This window comes from Balaenoptera physalus (assembly GCF_965194825.1).
Source record: "Balaenoptera physalus genome assembly, chromosome: 8".
In the NCBI taxonomy this organism is placed as follows: Eukaryota; Metazoa; Chordata; class Mammalia; order Artiodactyla; family Balaenopteridae; genus Balaenoptera; species Balaenoptera physalus.
This window is the reverse complement of record NC_138887.1, coordinates 23529521-23547716: the sequence shown is the minus strand read 5'-3', so window position 1 is coordinate 23547716 and position 18196 is coordinate 23529521. Positions and strand designations below refer to the sequence as shown.

The 18196-nt window shown below is 33.6% G+C and overlaps 1 protein-coding gene across 1 annotated transcript in view; it reads right to left on the bottom strand.

Annotated features, from left to right (window-relative positions):
• Positions 1-3065: 3065 nt before the first annotated feature.
• Positions 3066-18196, bottom strand: part of LOC309666233 (platelet glycoprotein 4-like) — a 60418-nt gene continuing 45287 nt past the window's right edge. The window contains exons 8-14 of the mRNA XM_082473599.1: positions 16006-16075; positions 10602-10789; positions 9466-9584; positions 8176-8249; positions 7556-7610; positions 6528-6692; positions 3066-4007 (exon numbers count right to left, since the gene is read on the bottom strand). Of these exons, the coding sequence (XP_082329725.1) occupies positions 6528-6692; positions 7556-7610; positions 8176-8249; positions 9466-9584; positions 10602-10789; positions 16006-16075 (671 nt within the window). The 3' untranslated portion in view covers positions 3066-4007. The remainder of the gene's footprint in view (positions 4008-6527; positions 6693-7555; positions 7611-8175; positions 8250-9465; positions 9585-10601; positions 10790-16005; positions 16076-18196) is intronic.

Genomic DNA, 18196 nt, shown 5'->3' with positions numbered 1-18196 from the left:
CTCATTCTCCTCTAGAAATAAGCCCTCATCTTTGATTCTTCTTCATTGCCCCTACTCCTTATCCCTCTCCAGACATCCTCCAAGTAAGCAGTCCAACCCATTATTTTGCCCAGAGTAAAGCTCTGTAGCTCTGCAGCTACAGAGCTTTACTCTGGGCAAAATAATGGGCTGGATTTATATACGTGTAATATATAAAACTCCTGGATGCTGAAGAGTCCCTTTATTCCGGTGGATAATTTCCATCTTAGATAAATTCTGGGGAATATCTCCAGTGTTAATATCTCTTACTTACCCCTGACCTATCTGCTACTTTACATGCAGTAAATATGAATATTTGTCATGAATATTGTCAAGCAGATCAAAGAACACATTCTAGAAAATTTAGAGAGTATAAAGTTAGTACCACCTCACCCTCTACTCTGCCATATACATAGTTCTATTACCATCTGAAAATAGCGTTTACAAGCTCAACAGTCAAATGACAAAACTTAGTAGAATATTTATAGCAAATTTTAAAGTCTGATGGGTTTCTTCTCATCTCAGTATGCTTATATAGCTTTGCTCTCTTAAGTTGTTCTGCTGATATATCAAACTATTACCAGGAACAGGTCAAATAAAACTGTTACACAGTGGTCCAATTTCAGTATGACTTAAATCAGGGCTTTTTCAAGTTTTTGTGTATATAAATCACTTGGGCATCCTATTAAACTGCAGATTCTGATTCAGTAGATCTGGGTTAGCATCTGAGATTCTGCATTTTTAACAAGTTCACAGGTTATGCTGAGGCACCCGACTCAGATTTCACACAATTAAAGAAACAAAACTTTAAAACATTTATATTTTCCTAGGTATGTCACAGTTCTCCTTCATGAGTGTGTAGAATGGAACGTTTCTGAAGTATGTACACATAGGCTTACTAGCATCTGAGAACAGTTGGGAAAAGAAAATAGGAGTTAATATGTCAATAACTCACAGACAAAAACAGCTAATATACAATTACAGTAGCAATATCAAACAATATTGAAGTCAAGCACATTCAAAAATTATAAATGAAAAGCAAATCATTTTTCTAATAAAGTTTTTATTTTCACAAATATTAAAAAATGTAGCTTCCTTTGAGCCAGGAAAGGAAAAAGCAGAGTATGCCTGTGTGTATTTGATACAGATATTCAACACTGACTCATTCTTAGTTCATTAACTCAGCTCGCTGCAAATAACTCAGAAAAAACAATCATAGGTAATTCTGTTAGTGTATGCAGAAAAGGGTAACGGGCAGTGATCATTTAAGTGGAGTGAATGGAGTGGTTATTTAGAGTTGTATATGGGCCAGAAGAGACAGATGAAGAGAGAGCAGCCACAATGTCTCTAATACATTGAACTTCAACCGGAAACACTGAACTGACAGGTGGAACACAACTGCAACAAACTCGAGCTCCGAAGATAATTAATGTGTAGCTCAGACATTGAAAATGGGTTAAGATTGACAGATTATTTCACATGTAAAAATCCAAATACAAATATCCAGCACTTTCACAAGAACAAATTTTCAGGGATAACCAATTTGCCTTATTAGTACATTTTTTCCTGAAATGATACCCCCTTTACTTCTCTTTTTCTGAGAACTGAAAGCTGTATAGCTCTTTTCATGTACTTGTCAGCAACAGTAAGCCTTCACCCATTTTAAGATGCTATAGATTCTCTAACTTATGTTAACTCCTTTGCATATGCTATACATTTTCAAACTTAAGTTTTGAACAACTATAGTTTTGTGGTGATTAAACATACTTTGGAATGAAAATGTGCCACTTTACAAGATGGTGCAGGTTTTCTATGGAATAAAACATACAAATTCATTCATGTGTACAATGACACCTTCTCTAGGTCAAACAAGTCACGTTTAACACATTCCCAAAAGCGCCCACTCCCAACTCAGCATACGCACATGCACGTGGAAACACACACACATCCAAATCTATTTTTTATATGAAAAATCTATCTCCCATTTATTAAAGGAAGTATTATTTTTTTCTACTGGGTATTTTTAATGTATTTCACTTATCTTTGAGTATGAATTATCTTTCTTCTTATACATAATAAATAGAATTTAGAGAAAACATGGTGATGAATGGTAAAGATTAGAATATTCATGTATTTAGTTATAGACACATAAGTCAAAGCCTTTTTCCTGATACCTATATACTATGAGATGCATTTTTGTATGAAGATTTAAAAATGAGTAATTGATTGGTTGTGCAGTTCTACCATGAGGTGGATATGCAATTTCTCAACCAATTCTTTTGAACAGTTTCTACTTTACATCATTCAGCCCTACTTAGTTTAAGATTTAAAGAAGTATCCTTTATATTCCTCCTAGATCAACATGTCCACAAATATCCTAATACAGCGAAAGTAGACTCAAGTATCAGAAGAAGATGTTTGGGATCTCATATGTCCATATCTTAGGGGGATACTTTTTTTCTGTTCCCAATAAATGAGAGGACATTATTACATCAGTGTGTCTTGAGTATCTTCAAGATTTTCCAACAATCCTTCCAAACTGGTGGTATCTCAGTTTGGGGTTTTCAGTATTTACCCTGGCAGCTAACATGAGGAGATTAATTATTCTTGATTTTAGTATCTCAACAAACCAGTTACTAATACTTTATCCTAGAAACCTCTGTGTGTAAAACACAGACAGAATGTGGTCCACCTTCCCTTTCTATGGGGGGCCTTTTTAGGGGGCCTAGTGCTCTCTGCCATAAGTGATCCCCTGCTAAAGAAAGCAGGGTTACCTAACAATACGTCTTCTAATAAAAAGGAAAGATCCTTCATAGTCTAGACTTTAAGTACTGCAACTCTAAAGCATGACCAAATATCTTTGTATTTCCTTTTCCCCCAATTGGCTCAAAAAATTAGCGAAGGAAAAGTGGTCAAGATTGAATTTAGAAATGCTTCAGAAGGAAATATAGATGCATAAAGAAATAAAAATTCAGATAGAATACATCGGTCAGAAAACTAGAGTAAATGTTTTGTGACACAACAGGAACTGGACAAAAGCACAGGAATTTAAGGAGCAACATTTTTTAATGTTTGAAACCAGTCTTTCTGAGGCGACTATGAAAGCAAGAAATATTACAACAAATAACTATGAATGCACATTCTACTCTTTGTAATCTCCCACACAATAATTTCTTTATTATCATTTACATCTCTTAATACTAGCACAGCATTCTGAAGTTGCCAAGCATAAGTTGTATGCAACTGAGTGAAAAGATCAAAATCTACTCAGATTTCCAGAAGAGCCGCAGAATGTGGAAAACGACAAAGTCCCCAAACATGTTCATTTGCCTTAGCACTGACAAAAATGTGAGCCATATTGTTATAAAGAGCATGGTGATAAGGCTTGCTCATTCTGTGTGAAGGATTTAATAGAGAAAGAAAATTAAGTAATATTTAATAAATGGTTCATAGGCCAGTCATTTAGTTTCCATTCTTAAATGTCTTTCAGAATAGTTGATACTCATGAAATGCAATGTCCTGACAGTCCTGGGGTCTGTGTATTGCAGGGACACTGATGAGGGTAGTTATGTTTTCCCTTTGATGAGGAAGACAAGAGTTCAGGGTCCAGGATTTGTTTAGAACATCCACCCCTCTGCTGAATTTAGCAAAAGGGAACCAATCAGTGAATCAGTACCAAATAAAAATAACTGGACCATGCTGAAGCCACATCTGTAGAAACTGATGTCCATTCCATTGTGAACATGTTGAATTTTAAAAGGTGCTGTTTTTCTTCAAAGTATCGATTTTAATGACATCTTAATAATCCTTTAGAAATGTGCTGTTGCTCAGTCCAAAAAAAAAAAAAAAAAACAAATGCCACCAGTTCTTCCACTATAAGATAAGACGTGTTTTGCAAACATAAAACATATTAAATCTTCATTTTGTAGGTCGATATTAAGAAAGGTCCTGATGTAGCTGGTGCATAAATGTAAAGACTCATTTGCTTCCTGGAAAGCAGAAGAAAGGTAAGTACTTATCAGAAAGTCATGGAAAAATAAAACAGGTAATATTCAAATTCTAAATACTGAAGATGTCATGTTTTCTAGTAATTAGCCCAATTTCTCAAGCTGCAGAGAAAAATTCTCTGATGAACTTCATGGATAAGGCAATTATTTTCCCATTCCAGGATACACGTAGGCTGCTTCCCAACTCTCAAGAGCTGCGCACGGCCAGCTAAGGAGGGGTAGCGCGTTCAATCTGCTCTGGATGAGCATCTCCACTCTTTGCTGTCCCTTCAGACCATCCTCCACTTAGCGGTGTACATACTGCTACTTTCCAAAGGACTACTGGCTTATTCTCTTTGTGATCCATTGAGCAAACTCACACCTTAGCTCCACCATCTTTGCTTTACTCCCTCTTGTACATCCATCTCCTTATTTTTCAATTGTTTATAAATCTTCCCAAAGGCATAATTATTATAATATTTGAAACTGAAGCTTGTTTAAGGAAATCTGTATCTGTGATTCTTCTAAATCTAGTAAATCAGGTAATCTACAGAGAACAGTGTTCTTCTCTATTTGTAAAGAAAAAAGAAAAAAGACGTATCGTTGTGTAAAGAGCAGTAGCTTTTCCCTGTGACAGTCAGATATTAAGCCAAACCAATATACTTGTTGACAAAGACACTCTAGAAAGTTTTCAATCTATCACCCTAATAGAGCCATGTACAGACCCAAGATAATTGGCATTCAGGGCTCATTAAGCACTGATGAAATTGTTCATGTAATTTCAGTAGAGAACAATACAGAAAAAATTTATGACTCATACTTCCTTTTGAAAAGCATATTTTCCCACTAGAAGTAGTTTTTGTTGTAATTTGGCTTTTCAGTGGATGATCTTTTTGTCTATTGTATAAGTGTTCATATGAATTACTTTGTTTAATCATAACTTATTTGTTACTGGACTAATGACAGGTCTTAAAGGTGATGCAATATTTCCTTTATGTGTTATAATGTGAATATATTAGGTTAGCATTTTGAATATCTATTCAAATGGTTTGTAGGCAGAATTGTTCAGTCCTCTTTTTAGTGAATAGTGACAGAAATAATCAGAACAAAAAATGGAGTTGCCTTCCTAGTCTCAAGCTCTCAATTTCATATCCACAAAAATATTGTCCAAAAATTCCACTTCATTTTCTTCATCTTCAGTTTGACTGATTCACACTGTGAAAATGGACAATTCTGCACAGTTTAAATTTATAACTTTCTGGGATGACTCCATAAGATAGAATGGATGCTAATGAATCCCTAATTATTGGAAACTCATGAAATATTATTAGGGATTAGTTGTGATAATTCATGTAAAATATTTAGCATGATTTTGGCACATAATAAAAGCTCAGTAATTATCAGTGGCAGTTCCAGAATTTCTACATAAGACAGGTTACAGTCAACAGGCTGATTGGAAGTAGAGCAAGAAGACTTGTATTGAAGTTGTGATTTTTCATACCAAGTGTATTGCTTTTATTTTGATTGTGTATATTTTTTGAGGTTCCTGGGAAGGGAGGGCGGACAGAAACTATGGGTAAGTGACAAATTCCACCCCCCCCCCCCACAGGCCATACCTATGCCAAGTATGATTAGTAAAGAAAGGCTTAGGGAAGATAGGGTCAGACATTCATTCCTCTATGTACAAGGTGGCATGTGCAGTAATACCTAAAACACAGAGGCCTGAAACACCTCTACAGTTTTGTCAAAACTCAGATCTGTCTACATTTAGCTGATTTTTCCTGTAAACTCTGAGTAATTTGGTTTTACTGTGTTGAACATTTTTGTCTTCTGTTTTCTTGTATTGTTGTATTCAGTTCTAGCTCCTGAATTGTAGTAATTCATCAGGGCTTCCACACTAAACATCTAGAGTGCACACTGTGATTTTGGACAGCATGACTATATGCAACAATCCTGTTTCTATATTAATATGCTATCTTCATTTAAAAATAACATATTTTTACCTAATTTTAGTTCTATCATTTATTGAGTTTTCATTTCTCATTATTTAATTTTCCTTTTTATTTTCTTTTCCCTTGTAAATTCTAATTTCCCTAAATAGCCACCATTTTCAGTTTTACATAAACTTTCCTGGTCAGTGATCTATTAAATTAATTATTTGTAATTTTAAACTATTTAACTAGCTAGAAATAATCAAGAAGAGAAAAGTTAGTACATATATAGCTTTTGTGCAACATTCTAACTTTGAAAGGTGACAATTTCATATTTAGCCCATTCCTCCAATAATAAAGATGAAATATAGTGATCTGCTTGATATTAATAGGCCTTATTACTCATTCAGGCTTTGTTTATAATTTACATTAAGCATCTCAAAACTTCAAGGATGTGTTAAAAATGATAGGTGACTAGACATATCCAGAAATATTTGCAGCCTAGTTTATAACCTCTTTTTGATAAAATGAAAGCAAGTAGTATATAAACTAATGTTATTAAAGCCATATATAATTTTTGTTATATACTTACTTAATTTACTCTCTTTGATCTGCATGCACAGTATGAAATAGTAAAAACAATAAACATCACCACACCAACACTGAGTAAGGTAACTTCTACCAGGCCAAGGAGGTTTATTTTTCCAGTCACTTGATTTCTGAACATTTCTGCCTTTTCATCACCGATGGTGCCAGTCTGTAATCAAGTTAACAATTAGCGTTATTTCAGTTGATTAGTGGAGCAAATTATTCAAAACTCTCCACTTATGTATCACTCTTTTTTCAAAACACCGCATAGATGTTAGTCATCTTTATCTATAAGAAAAGACAATGGAATTCCCTTTTCATGTCAGAGAAGGCAGTAAATGCCAAGGTAGAATATTTAGAGAGAGAAATATAATCTTCTTCCTTTGAAACGTGTTATATAGCACTCTCCAATACACTGACTTCGTTGATCTATACAAAGGTCTTACTGAAATATTTTCCAGTTTTCCGAAGGATGTTTCCTAGTGACAGAAGGAAATGGCAAGGGCCAACAGTTTCTTTCCTCTGAAGGCTTCTGTAGTGCGTTTCCTCATTCTGTGGCTAATCAATTCCGTGATTTGTACTAAAAATATCTTGTTAGGCACTCGGATAGACTGCAGACACCTACTCTTACATGGTCTTTATAAGTTTGGTTTGCTTTTATTAGCACTACAGTATTCACATTGAGTTACTTGGAGTTACATGTATGTATGACTCTTTCCTAACACAAGCACTATGACAAGAAAAAGTGTTTACTAGTTGTATTATGAAAATAATCTAAAAGTATAGGAAGTACTTCATCCTTCTGAAATAAAAACACTGGAAACTAACATAAACCTGATATTTCTGTGTGGCTTGGTTCTCTCAAAATAATTAATTATATAATTAATAATATATAAACTCGCCCATATAGGTAATGGAAACACATACAACTTCAAATTCTATACATATGTGTTTAATTTTCAAGCATTAAAAGCTTTTTCTATATACAAGGAAGTTTACAGTTTTTGGTGACCAGTAGATAAGAATACTAACCTCATTAAGCCAAAGAATAGGCACCATATAATTCTGCTTCAGACCCTTTAATGCTCTGTAATAAACATTGAAAATAATTATGAAAATATATACTAATATAATACACATATATAACAGAAATGTTAGTAATTACTAGTGTAAATAAATGTTCAGAAATTAGTTGCTCTTAAACTTGCTAAGTTCCTTGATTTTTGTTCCCTGTAATGAATCATTTAAATATTAATATGGCTGTTTATCAGACATCTTTCACTCTTATAAATCTTTCTAATACATATTTCTAATTAGATTGACTTTTTTTAAGCATGTATTTTCCCTTTCGACAATTTATACCCAGGAAACTAAAATTGAATTTTAGAAACAATTGTCCTGGAAATATTTGGACAGCTAGCAAAATGAGAAACACCATCATACACTAATTCCAGAATATGTGTAAATACAATTTCAATACACACTAGATATAATTCTAAATTAAAGATGAAAGTTATAAACAGTAGTTATTTCATGATATTAAGCCAAAGAGAAGTTGAAATTTTATATTATTTCCACTTAATTTCATACATATACTCACTTTCTGACAAGAAAATACTAAAAATCATAATGAACCTGTTCAAGAGACTCACCCAATTTTTTTTCCTGGCTTAACCAGTATATTGATCTGCAGGCGTTTTGCAAACTGTAAAGTGAATCCAGTTATCTAAAAAGAGAGCAAACTAAAATAATTACCAACTTCCTTTAAATAATTCATTTATAATATCCAAAACTTATTTTTACTGTTATATAGAACCTAAGGTAAAACTGTAGTACTTGAAACTTGTGAAATTTATTAAATAATTAATTAGACGTATTAAATATTATGTACATAACTTCATAATTACATTTTATGTGTATATGCATGTGTGTATACAGACCTATACACACGTGTATATATGCACACACACACAATTTCTTTGCCCAACCTACTGTCAAGGTTTTAGTTAAATTTGTGATATTTATCTGAACTGGTTTTGGGGAATCAACAACAGCAGTGAAACTTAGAACTCATATAGTCAATTTAAATCTCAAATTATATATGATCAAATATATATTCAGTCAGAACCCATGTGTCATCAGTATAATTATAATACTACTTCTATCATTACTTAAAATTAAACGTGACTACTAAAATTCTGGCATGTCGTTTAACTTTTGAAAAGGAGAATATTAAAATAAATTAAAAGTTGAAACTGTTACACTATAGGAAATTTAATAGATTTTTCCTGACGCTAAGTATAATAGAGCTTGCCTCAAATGCGCATATACCCATAAAATCTCTTTTCATCCCTCATGATCTACAGTGTCCCTTCATATAAGCAATACTTGCAGTTAAGTATAAAATGACAGTAAAATTGTAATTTATACCAAATTGTTTTAAGCCAATTAGAATCATACCCATCATTACTATCCCTGACCTACGAACAATTAAAAAGGATTATAAAGTTCCATACGCTGAAAAACTAAAATAGAATTACCTCAACATTTCATAAGCAACAACAGGAAGAAACCAGTGTTACTTTCCTTGAAATAAAAGTAGGTAATTATATACGCATTACTCTACATAAAATAGATAACCAACAAGGACTTACTATGTAGCACAGGGAACTATACTCAGTATTTTGTAATAACCTATAAGGGAAAAAAAATCTGAAAAAAGTACATATATATATAAATATAACTAAATCACTTTGCTGTACACCTGAAATTAACACAACATCGTAAATCAACTATACTTCAATAAAAATTTTTGAGTAATTTGTCAAGATTGTGATGCAGTAAATATCATCAATAAATGTCATTGACAGAAAGGCGAGAACTTAATTTTTCTTTCATTTAAAAAATGCTAAGCCAATCAGATCAATAATGTATTTGCTTACAGGTTCAACATCTAAGTACGTGCTATGTTCCTCTTCATTTGGACTTAAGCCTTCAACAGGTTCTGTAATTTCAGGACTTGCATGTAGAAAATGAGGAAGTGAAATGTACACGGGTTTTCCTGAAAACAAGTTTTAAGAGACAATTGGGATAAATCATTTTCCTCATTACGCATAGCACTCAAAAGATTTCCTTGAAAATAAAGATTTTTAAGTTAAAAGAAATGCAAAGTTGGCTTTGAATGCGAAATGGGGAATGAGGGTGAGAGAAAATTATTACATCTAATCACTTTAGAGCAAAAATAAAATATAAGCTTCTGCGTCATCCTACTAACCATTCAGTTGATGTCTGTCGTTAGTCCCTTAGGTGTTTATTTTCAATATGTAAAGCTTAGCTGCTGCACACAAATTTACAACCACATACCTTCATGTTTTAGGGAGTAATATGTCTGTGGACTGAGAATTTAAGAGGCTTTTCTTTCTTTATTCTCACCCACTCCAATATGAAGAAGGTGAGCAAAATAAGATAGACTCCAAATTTCATGTTTGAGTCAGTTCTTCTTTCAGAGACACCCTGAAATATATTTATTTTTATTTACCATTTTCTAGGGTAGAAAAAGTTAGAAAAACGTCAGATGGGTAAGTTGGGATGCTCAGAGTATTCTGAGAATTATTTTCATTTTACCCTAAATCTAAAAGGAGCACAGGGATTCTGCACAGCAAAGAAAACCATCAAAAAATGAAAAGTCTACCTATGGGATGGGAGAAAATATTTGCAAAACACATATCCCATAAGTGATTAAAATCTAAAATATGCAAGGAATTCACACAACTCAAGAAAGTAAATAACCCAATTAAAAAGTGAGCAAAGGACCTAAAGAGACATTTTCCAAAGTAGCACAGGGAAATATCAGTAGGGTTTTACCTAATAATAACTAAGTTTTGCAACACTGAAACAACTGGGAGGTTGAAAGCGGTACAAAAATCCAAACAAAAATATCCTATCATCACCTTTACTTTCTGCCCTTTTTACTTTCTCACTTTAAATTTCTGGTGGAAAGGAAACCTAGGTGAAATTTACATTTTAAAGAAAACTGCATATTATGCCATGGATTGTGACATCAAGACCTTTTACTCACCGTCTTTGCATTTGCCAATATCTAGCACACCATATAAGGTACAATTTTTGGAGATAATTTTTTCTGTGCAGAAACAGTGGTTGTCTGGATTTTGAAGTGGAGATGCAAAAGCCAAGGATGGAAGGATAAATCTATACACAGGGATTCCTTTCAGATTAATTTCAGCTCCAAACACAGCATAGAATGATCTAAACACAGACAAGAAAGAGCTTCATTCTGGAAAACTGAACTTCGTTATGGAGATTCTGTTTTTCTTATTTTTAAATTTATATTATTGCTTTAAATTAGAAAAACTGGATATAATCTTGTTAGAATTCTTGCTTATGTCTTAGGAAAAATGTTCTTGTGATATTTTAAGACACACCAGAACTCAATACCTGAGTATGAGCTCTTCTTACCTTTGTTTTCAAAAGCTTCTGAGAATAATTTTTGCTTGTGAACTACCATGGAGTATTTATACTGAGGACATTTCTCAGAGTTAGTTTCCTTTATAGATTAAATATTTATATGACCTCCTCAGGTCCTCTATTTGTGCCCAGTTTAAATGAAAGAAAATAAAATTTCAATCTTCCACCACTTAATCCTGGAGAGAAGGGCTGCTCACTTCCTAGGGTGTGTGCATGTGGGTTTTGATATATGTCTCCTATGCTCTATCATTTACCAAGTGTCCACCATAACCTCAGCAGCGTACTGGAACTCAATACATAATATTTCTAATGCCCAGCTTATTCTGTATGAAGAAATGCTGCACTCTTCAATTTTATAGATAAGGAAAAGAGTCAGAGATATTAAATACTTGCCCACACCACACAGTGTCTAGAAACAGAGCTAGGATGCAAGCATACCAGTGTGGGTCAGTGCTTGTGTGATAGCTACTGGGCCCCATCAATTTGAAAAGATGCTGCAGTGTCAGTAGAGCACATGAACATAGTTCTGTGACTGTGGCATCACCATCTTGGACATTTTTTTTAAATTGAAGTATAGTCGATTTACAGTGTTCTGTTAGTTTCTGGTGTACAGCAAAATGATTCAACTATACGCATATATATTCTTTTTCAGATGCTTTTTCTTTATAAGTTATTACAAGATATTGAATATAGTCCCCTGTGCTATAAACTAGGACCTTGTTTATATAGTAGTGTGTATATGTTAATCCCAAACTCCTACTTTATCCCTCTCCCACTTTCCCCTTTGGTAACTATAAGTTTGTTTTCTGTGTCTATGAATCTGTTTTGTAAATAATTTATTTATACATTTTTTAAGATTCCACCTATCAGTGATATCATACACTATTTGTCTTTCTCTGTCTGACTTACTTCACTTACTATGATAATCAGTAGGTTCATCCGTGTTGCTGTAAATGTCATTATTTCATTCTTTTTATGGCTGAGTAATATTCCATTGTGTGTATATACCAGATTTCTTTATCCATTCATCTGTTGATGGACATTTAGGTTGCTTCCACATCTTGGCTATTGTAAATAGTGCTGCTATGAACGTTGGGGTGCATATATCTTTTCTAATTAGAGTTTTTGTCTTTTCCAGGTATATGTCTAGGAGTGAGATTGCTGGTAACCGTAGTTTTATATTTTAAGGAACCTCCATTCTGTTGTCCATAATTGCTGCACCAATTTACATTCTCACCAACAGTGTAGGAGGGTTCCCTTTTCTCCACACCCTACCCAGCATTTATTATTTTTAGACGTTTTGGTGATGATCATTCTGGCGGGTGTGAGGTGATACCTCACTGCAGTTTTGATTTGCATTTCTCTGATAATTCGCAGTGTTGAGCATCTTTTCACATGCCTGTTCGTCATCTGTATGTCTTCTCTGGAGAAATGTCTATTTAGGTCTTCTGCCCATTTTTTGATTGGGTTGTTTGTTTGTTTGTTTTGACACTGAACTGTACGAGCTGTTTGTATATCTTGGAAATTAAGCCCTTTTGGGTCACATTGTTTGTGAATAATTTCTCCCAGTCTTTATGTTCTCTTTACAGTTTGTTTATGGTTTCCTTTGCTGTGCAGAAGCTTATAAGTTTGATTAGGTCCCATCTGTTTATTTTTGCTTTTATTTCTATTGCCCTGGGAGACTGACCTTAGAAACCACTGCTATGATTTATGTCAGAGAATGTTTTGCCTAGGTCCTCTTCTAGCAGTTTTATGGTGTTGTGTCTTATATTTAGGTCTTTTAGCCATTTTGCGTTTATTTTTGTGTATGTTGTGTGGGTGTGTTCTAACTTCGTTGATTTACATGCAGCTGTCCAGCTTTCTTAATACCACTTGCTGAAGAGACTCTTTTCTCCATTGTATATTCTTGTCTCCTTTGTTGAAGGTGAATTGTCCATAGATATGTGGGCTTCTTTCTGGACTCTCTGTTCTGTTCCATTGATCCATATGTCTGTTTTTCTGCCAATACCACACTGTTTTGATTACTGTTACTTTCTGAAGTCTGGAAGGGTTATGCCTCCAGCTTTGTTCTTTTTCCTCACAACTGCTTTGGCAATTCTGGGTCTTTTGTGTTTCCATATAAATTTTATGATTATTTGTTCTATTTCTGTGAAAAATGTCATGGGTAATTTGTTAGGGATCACATTAAGTCTGCAGACTGCTTTGGGTAGTGTGGCCATTTTTACAATACAATAAGTCCCCTACGTACAAACCTTCAAGTTGTGAACTTTCAGATGCGAACATGCGTTCATATGTCCAATCACGTAAGTTAGTTCACGTGTCTGGCATACATTGTCACGTGTGTGCATCCTCCACAAGTGGTTGTGCTTTTGTGTACTTTACTGTACACTACTGTATAGAGTACAGTAGTATAGTATCTTTATTTCAAGCCCAGGATGTCCAGAAGTAAGAGTAAAAGAGGCGGTGATGTAACTGGTACTACTGTACTGTACTGTAAGATTAAAAATGTTTTCTTTATTTTTTGTGTTTGTTTTTTATGTATTAGTTGTGTGAAAAATATTATAAACCTATTACAGTACAGTCCTGTATAGCCGATTGTGTTAGTTGGGTACCTTGGCTAACTTTGTTGGACTTAGAAACAAATTGGACTTATGAACATGCTCTTGGAATGGAACTCGTTCGTATGTAGGGGACTTACTGTATTAATTCTTCCAAGACAAGTGCATGAGATATAGCCATTTATTTGAATCATCTTCAGTTTCCATTATCAATGTTTTATAGTTCTCAGTGTAGGTCTTTCACCTCCTAGGTCAGGTTTATTCCTAAGCACTTTTTGGATGCGATTTTGAAAGAATTGTTTTTTTACCTTCTTGTTCTCATATTTCATTGTTAGTGTAAAGAAATGCAACAGATTTCTGTATGTTAATCTCGTATCCTGCTACCTTGCTTTTGTGTGGAGTCTTTAGGGTTTTTCTATATAGAGTATCATGTGATCTACGTATAATGAGAGTTTTACCTCTTCCCTTCCAATTTGGATACCTTTGATTCTTTTTCTTGTCTGATTGCTGTGATGGGGACTTCCAATACTATGTTGAATAGAAATGGTGACAGTGAGCATTCTTGTCTTGTTCCAGAATTTAGCAGGAAGGCTTTCAGCTTCTCATTTTTGAGTATTATGTTGGCTGTGGGTTTCTATTAAATAGCTTTTATTATGGTGAGATATGTTCCCTGTATATCCACTTTGGTGAGAATTTTTATCATGAATTGATGTTGAATTTTATCAAATGATTTTTCTGTATCTATTGAGATAATCATATCTATTGTGATAATCATTTTGTCTTTTCCTTTGCTGATGTGGTGTATGTCATTGATTGTTTGCATATGTTGAACTATCCTTGTGACCCCAGAATGAATCCAACTTGATCATAGTGTATGATTCTTCTTATATATTGTTGGATTCAGTTTGCTAAGATATTGTTGAGGATTTTTTCATCTATATTCATCAAAGATATTGGCCTGTAATTTCTTTCTTGGTAATGTCTTTGTCTGGTTTTGTTATCAGGGTGGAGGTGACTTTATAGAATAACTTTGTGAGTGTTCCCTCCTCTTCAATGTTTGGAAGAGTTTGAGAAGGATCGGTATAAGTTCTTCTTTGTATGTTTAGCAGAATTCCCTAGTGAAGACATTCAGTCCTAGACTTTTGTTTGCAGGGAGGTTTTTTGTTTGTTTGCTTGTTTGTTTTATTACGAATTCTATTTCACTTCTAGTGATCAATCTGTTCAAATTATCTATTTCTTCTTGATTCAGTTTTGGTGGGCTGTATATTCCTAGAAACTTGTCCATTTCTTCTTAGTTGTCCAATTTGTTGGCATTTAATTGTTCACAGTGTTCTCTTATGATTTTTTGTATTTCTGTGGTGTCAGTTGTTATTTCTCCTTGTACCTTTCTTATTTTGTTTATTTGAGTCCTCTCTTTTTGCTTCTTGGTGAGCTTGGGCAGAATTTTTTCCCTTTTGTTTATCCATTCAAAACACCAGCTCTTGATTTTATTTTTTTCTATTATTTTTTTAATATCTATGGTATTTATTTCCTCTCTGATCTTTATTATTTCCTTCCTTTGTTTCTTCTTCTTTTTCTAACTCTTTTAGGTGGTAAGTTAGTTTATTTGAGATTTCTCTTGTTTTCTGAGGAAGACTTATATTGCTATAAACTTCCCTCTTATGACTGCATTTGCTGCGTCCCATAGATTTTATATGGTTGTATTTTCATTGTCATTTGTCTCAAGGTATTTTTAATTTCCTCTTTGATTTCATTGTTGACCCATTGGTTTTTTAGTAGCATGTTGTTTAGTCTCCATGTAATCATTATTTTCTCATTTCTCTTTCTGTGATTGATTTCTAGTTTCATGCCATTGTGGTCAGAAAAGATGTCTGAAATAATTTCTAACCTCTTAAATTTGTTGAGGCTTATTTTGTGTCTTAGTATGTGGTCTACCCTAGAGAATATTCCATGTGCACTTGAAAAGAATGTGTAGTCTGGTTATTTGGGGTGTAATGTTCTGAAAATATCAATTAAGCCTAACTGTTCTATTGTGTCATTTAAGATCTCTGTTGCCTTATTGATATTCTGTCATCTGTCCATTGACGTCTGTGAGGACTCTGTGAGCACACTGAGAATGAGGTTGCTCAGGTGGAGCCACGCCCCACCGTTTTACTAGTTTAGTAAAAGAAAAGAAATGTTCTTGCTTAGAAATGAAAAAGGAGAAAATGATTTTCATTATGCAAAGTATCCTTCTACAACCTTCAATTTTTTAAAGACTTAATAAACATATTATGAATTCCATATTTATTTATTCTTAATACATCAAGAAAAACTTGCCTAACTGTATTTTATTTTTCTCAAATAATATGATTATCAAGTATGATCCTCTATGCCTGTGTTTTTTCACTTGGAGAAAGAATTCTGATATATAGAAATATATCAGTTTCTTTGTCTTACCTGCAAACGTCAGAGGAAAAGAATTGCAATACCCGGGTCTTCTCAATGAAAGGTGGAAATGAGGCCGCATCTGTTTAAAAATCAGGCAAGTGGCAAGGGATTAGGTGAAATATGTGTCCTAGAAAAATCTAGAAATCTCAATTCCAGCATAGTTAAGAGAAATAGAATACAAACTGTATATATAACATTAAAATTCTCCAGTAGCCACATTTTAAAAATAAAATAAGTATCAGGTATATTTTATCTAACTCACCATATCCAAAATATCATTTTAACATATAATCAATATAAAAACTAACAAATCTCAAGATCCAGTGTGTACTTACAGCCTATTTCATTTTTACTAGCCACATTTCAAGTGCTTAATTGTGACACATGGCTAGTAGCTACCGTATTCAACAAGTCTATATACTATACACATTCACTGGTATCCATTCATGTTAAATTTTCCTACTCCTTAAAAATAAATGAAAGTTTAAAAAAACAATGGCAAAACCACATGTTGTTCAAACTGTGATTGTGTTTGTTTTTTGAAATACCCACCCTATCTGTAGAGTAGCACTTTTCTTACCATGAGGTTCATTTAGAACTCCTGTTTGGTAAATGTTCTTCTTACTTTTAATAGTGATTCATTCATCTGCCCTAATGGCTGATTAACATTTTTTAAATCATTTATTGAAGTTCTCTCACTAAATAGAATTTCCTGAAAATGGTTGGAAAAATATACACATCAAACTAAAAAGGGCATTTGTTGAGTTTATTGAATCTCTACTATGGTTATGATCCATGCACACACTGGATATAAGAAGAAATAGTTAGATAATTCCTCCATTTGCTCCACAAATCAATATTACCAAAATGAGCCACCACTGAATGTGTTTGTTCAAAACAGTAAGAACCATCCTTCAATTATGAATACCACACTCTTTTTCTGGTAACTGCACTAACCTTGTGATCTTATTACATTTCACTTATACTCTTGTGATAAGGGAAATACAACAGATGATCACAGTGAACTGGCATTGAGAGAATGAGATATTAAAGATTAGCTTAAACTCCCCAAATAGGTCCCTGAATGGGCATTGCCTACAACTGCCTTCCCAACACCTTAACCATAAAAGAAAAGAATACATTGAAAAGCTTTTAAAAAATCATTTGAAATATCATCGAAGATTATGTCTTAATGACACCAGCAGTTACCATGGGTCATGATCATAAGATAGCTGATATTAGCAGGGCTCTTTTTTAAATGCATTCAAATGTAAATCAGTATTTTCCTTTTCTGTCTCTTTAAGTTTGTTGAAGAAGGGAGAGGAAGTACTTCTAAATCATGGTTAACACTCCCTGGAACCTTTTCCATTTCATTAGTCTCTTCCCTAGTGCCATAACCAAAAATCTCTCTCACAGGGATACCATCAGAGTCCTCTGGCCTGTTCAGTCTACCTCTGCTCCTAGTTTGTTTTACATCTATTTTCTTCTTAGATACTTTTAACTTCATGCCTGATACTCATGTAGTTATGTTATTGTCATTAATAAATCCTCTACCTTGTTTTTTAAAACTTCATTGCTTTTTAGTTTTGGACAAAAGTGTTTAATTTTTTTTTCTTAAACCCATAAAGACTCCTTTACTATTTAGGAGAAGCACAATATATTTCTCTCTGTATCTAAGGATACAGTATGAAGTTTATGGGTATGAAATTACTAGAGTTAGTGGTATTGGGACACTTGACAATTTATTGGCAGAAATGAACTACTTAGAAAGGAATTTCTTCACCCAATTCCATGACTCAAAGCACTACAAGGCAAACTCAACAGTGGTTTTGCTGTTTTTTCTATGAGAGTATTAAAAAATTAAATAAACATGCAAAACTCAGTAATACCTTTGGTAAAGTAAACATTCCCCATGTTTGCTTTTTATTCCCTACCTTTTACATAACTTTGTATTCAACATTTTTCATTTTCATTATATTACTTTCCTGTGAAGTATTGCCTAACTAGCTTTGCAAGCATTATGTTCTGCTTCTGCTTTTTAGCAGCTGAGAGCTCACCTCCTGGTATTCAATTCCCATTGCTTTTTACAATCTTAATTCTTAAACTAATAGGCATATATATACTTTGCATTACTTCAAGAAGAATAATAAGCTGGATCTAACCACGCTTAAATCTAAGTACATAGTACTTTCTTTCTTCC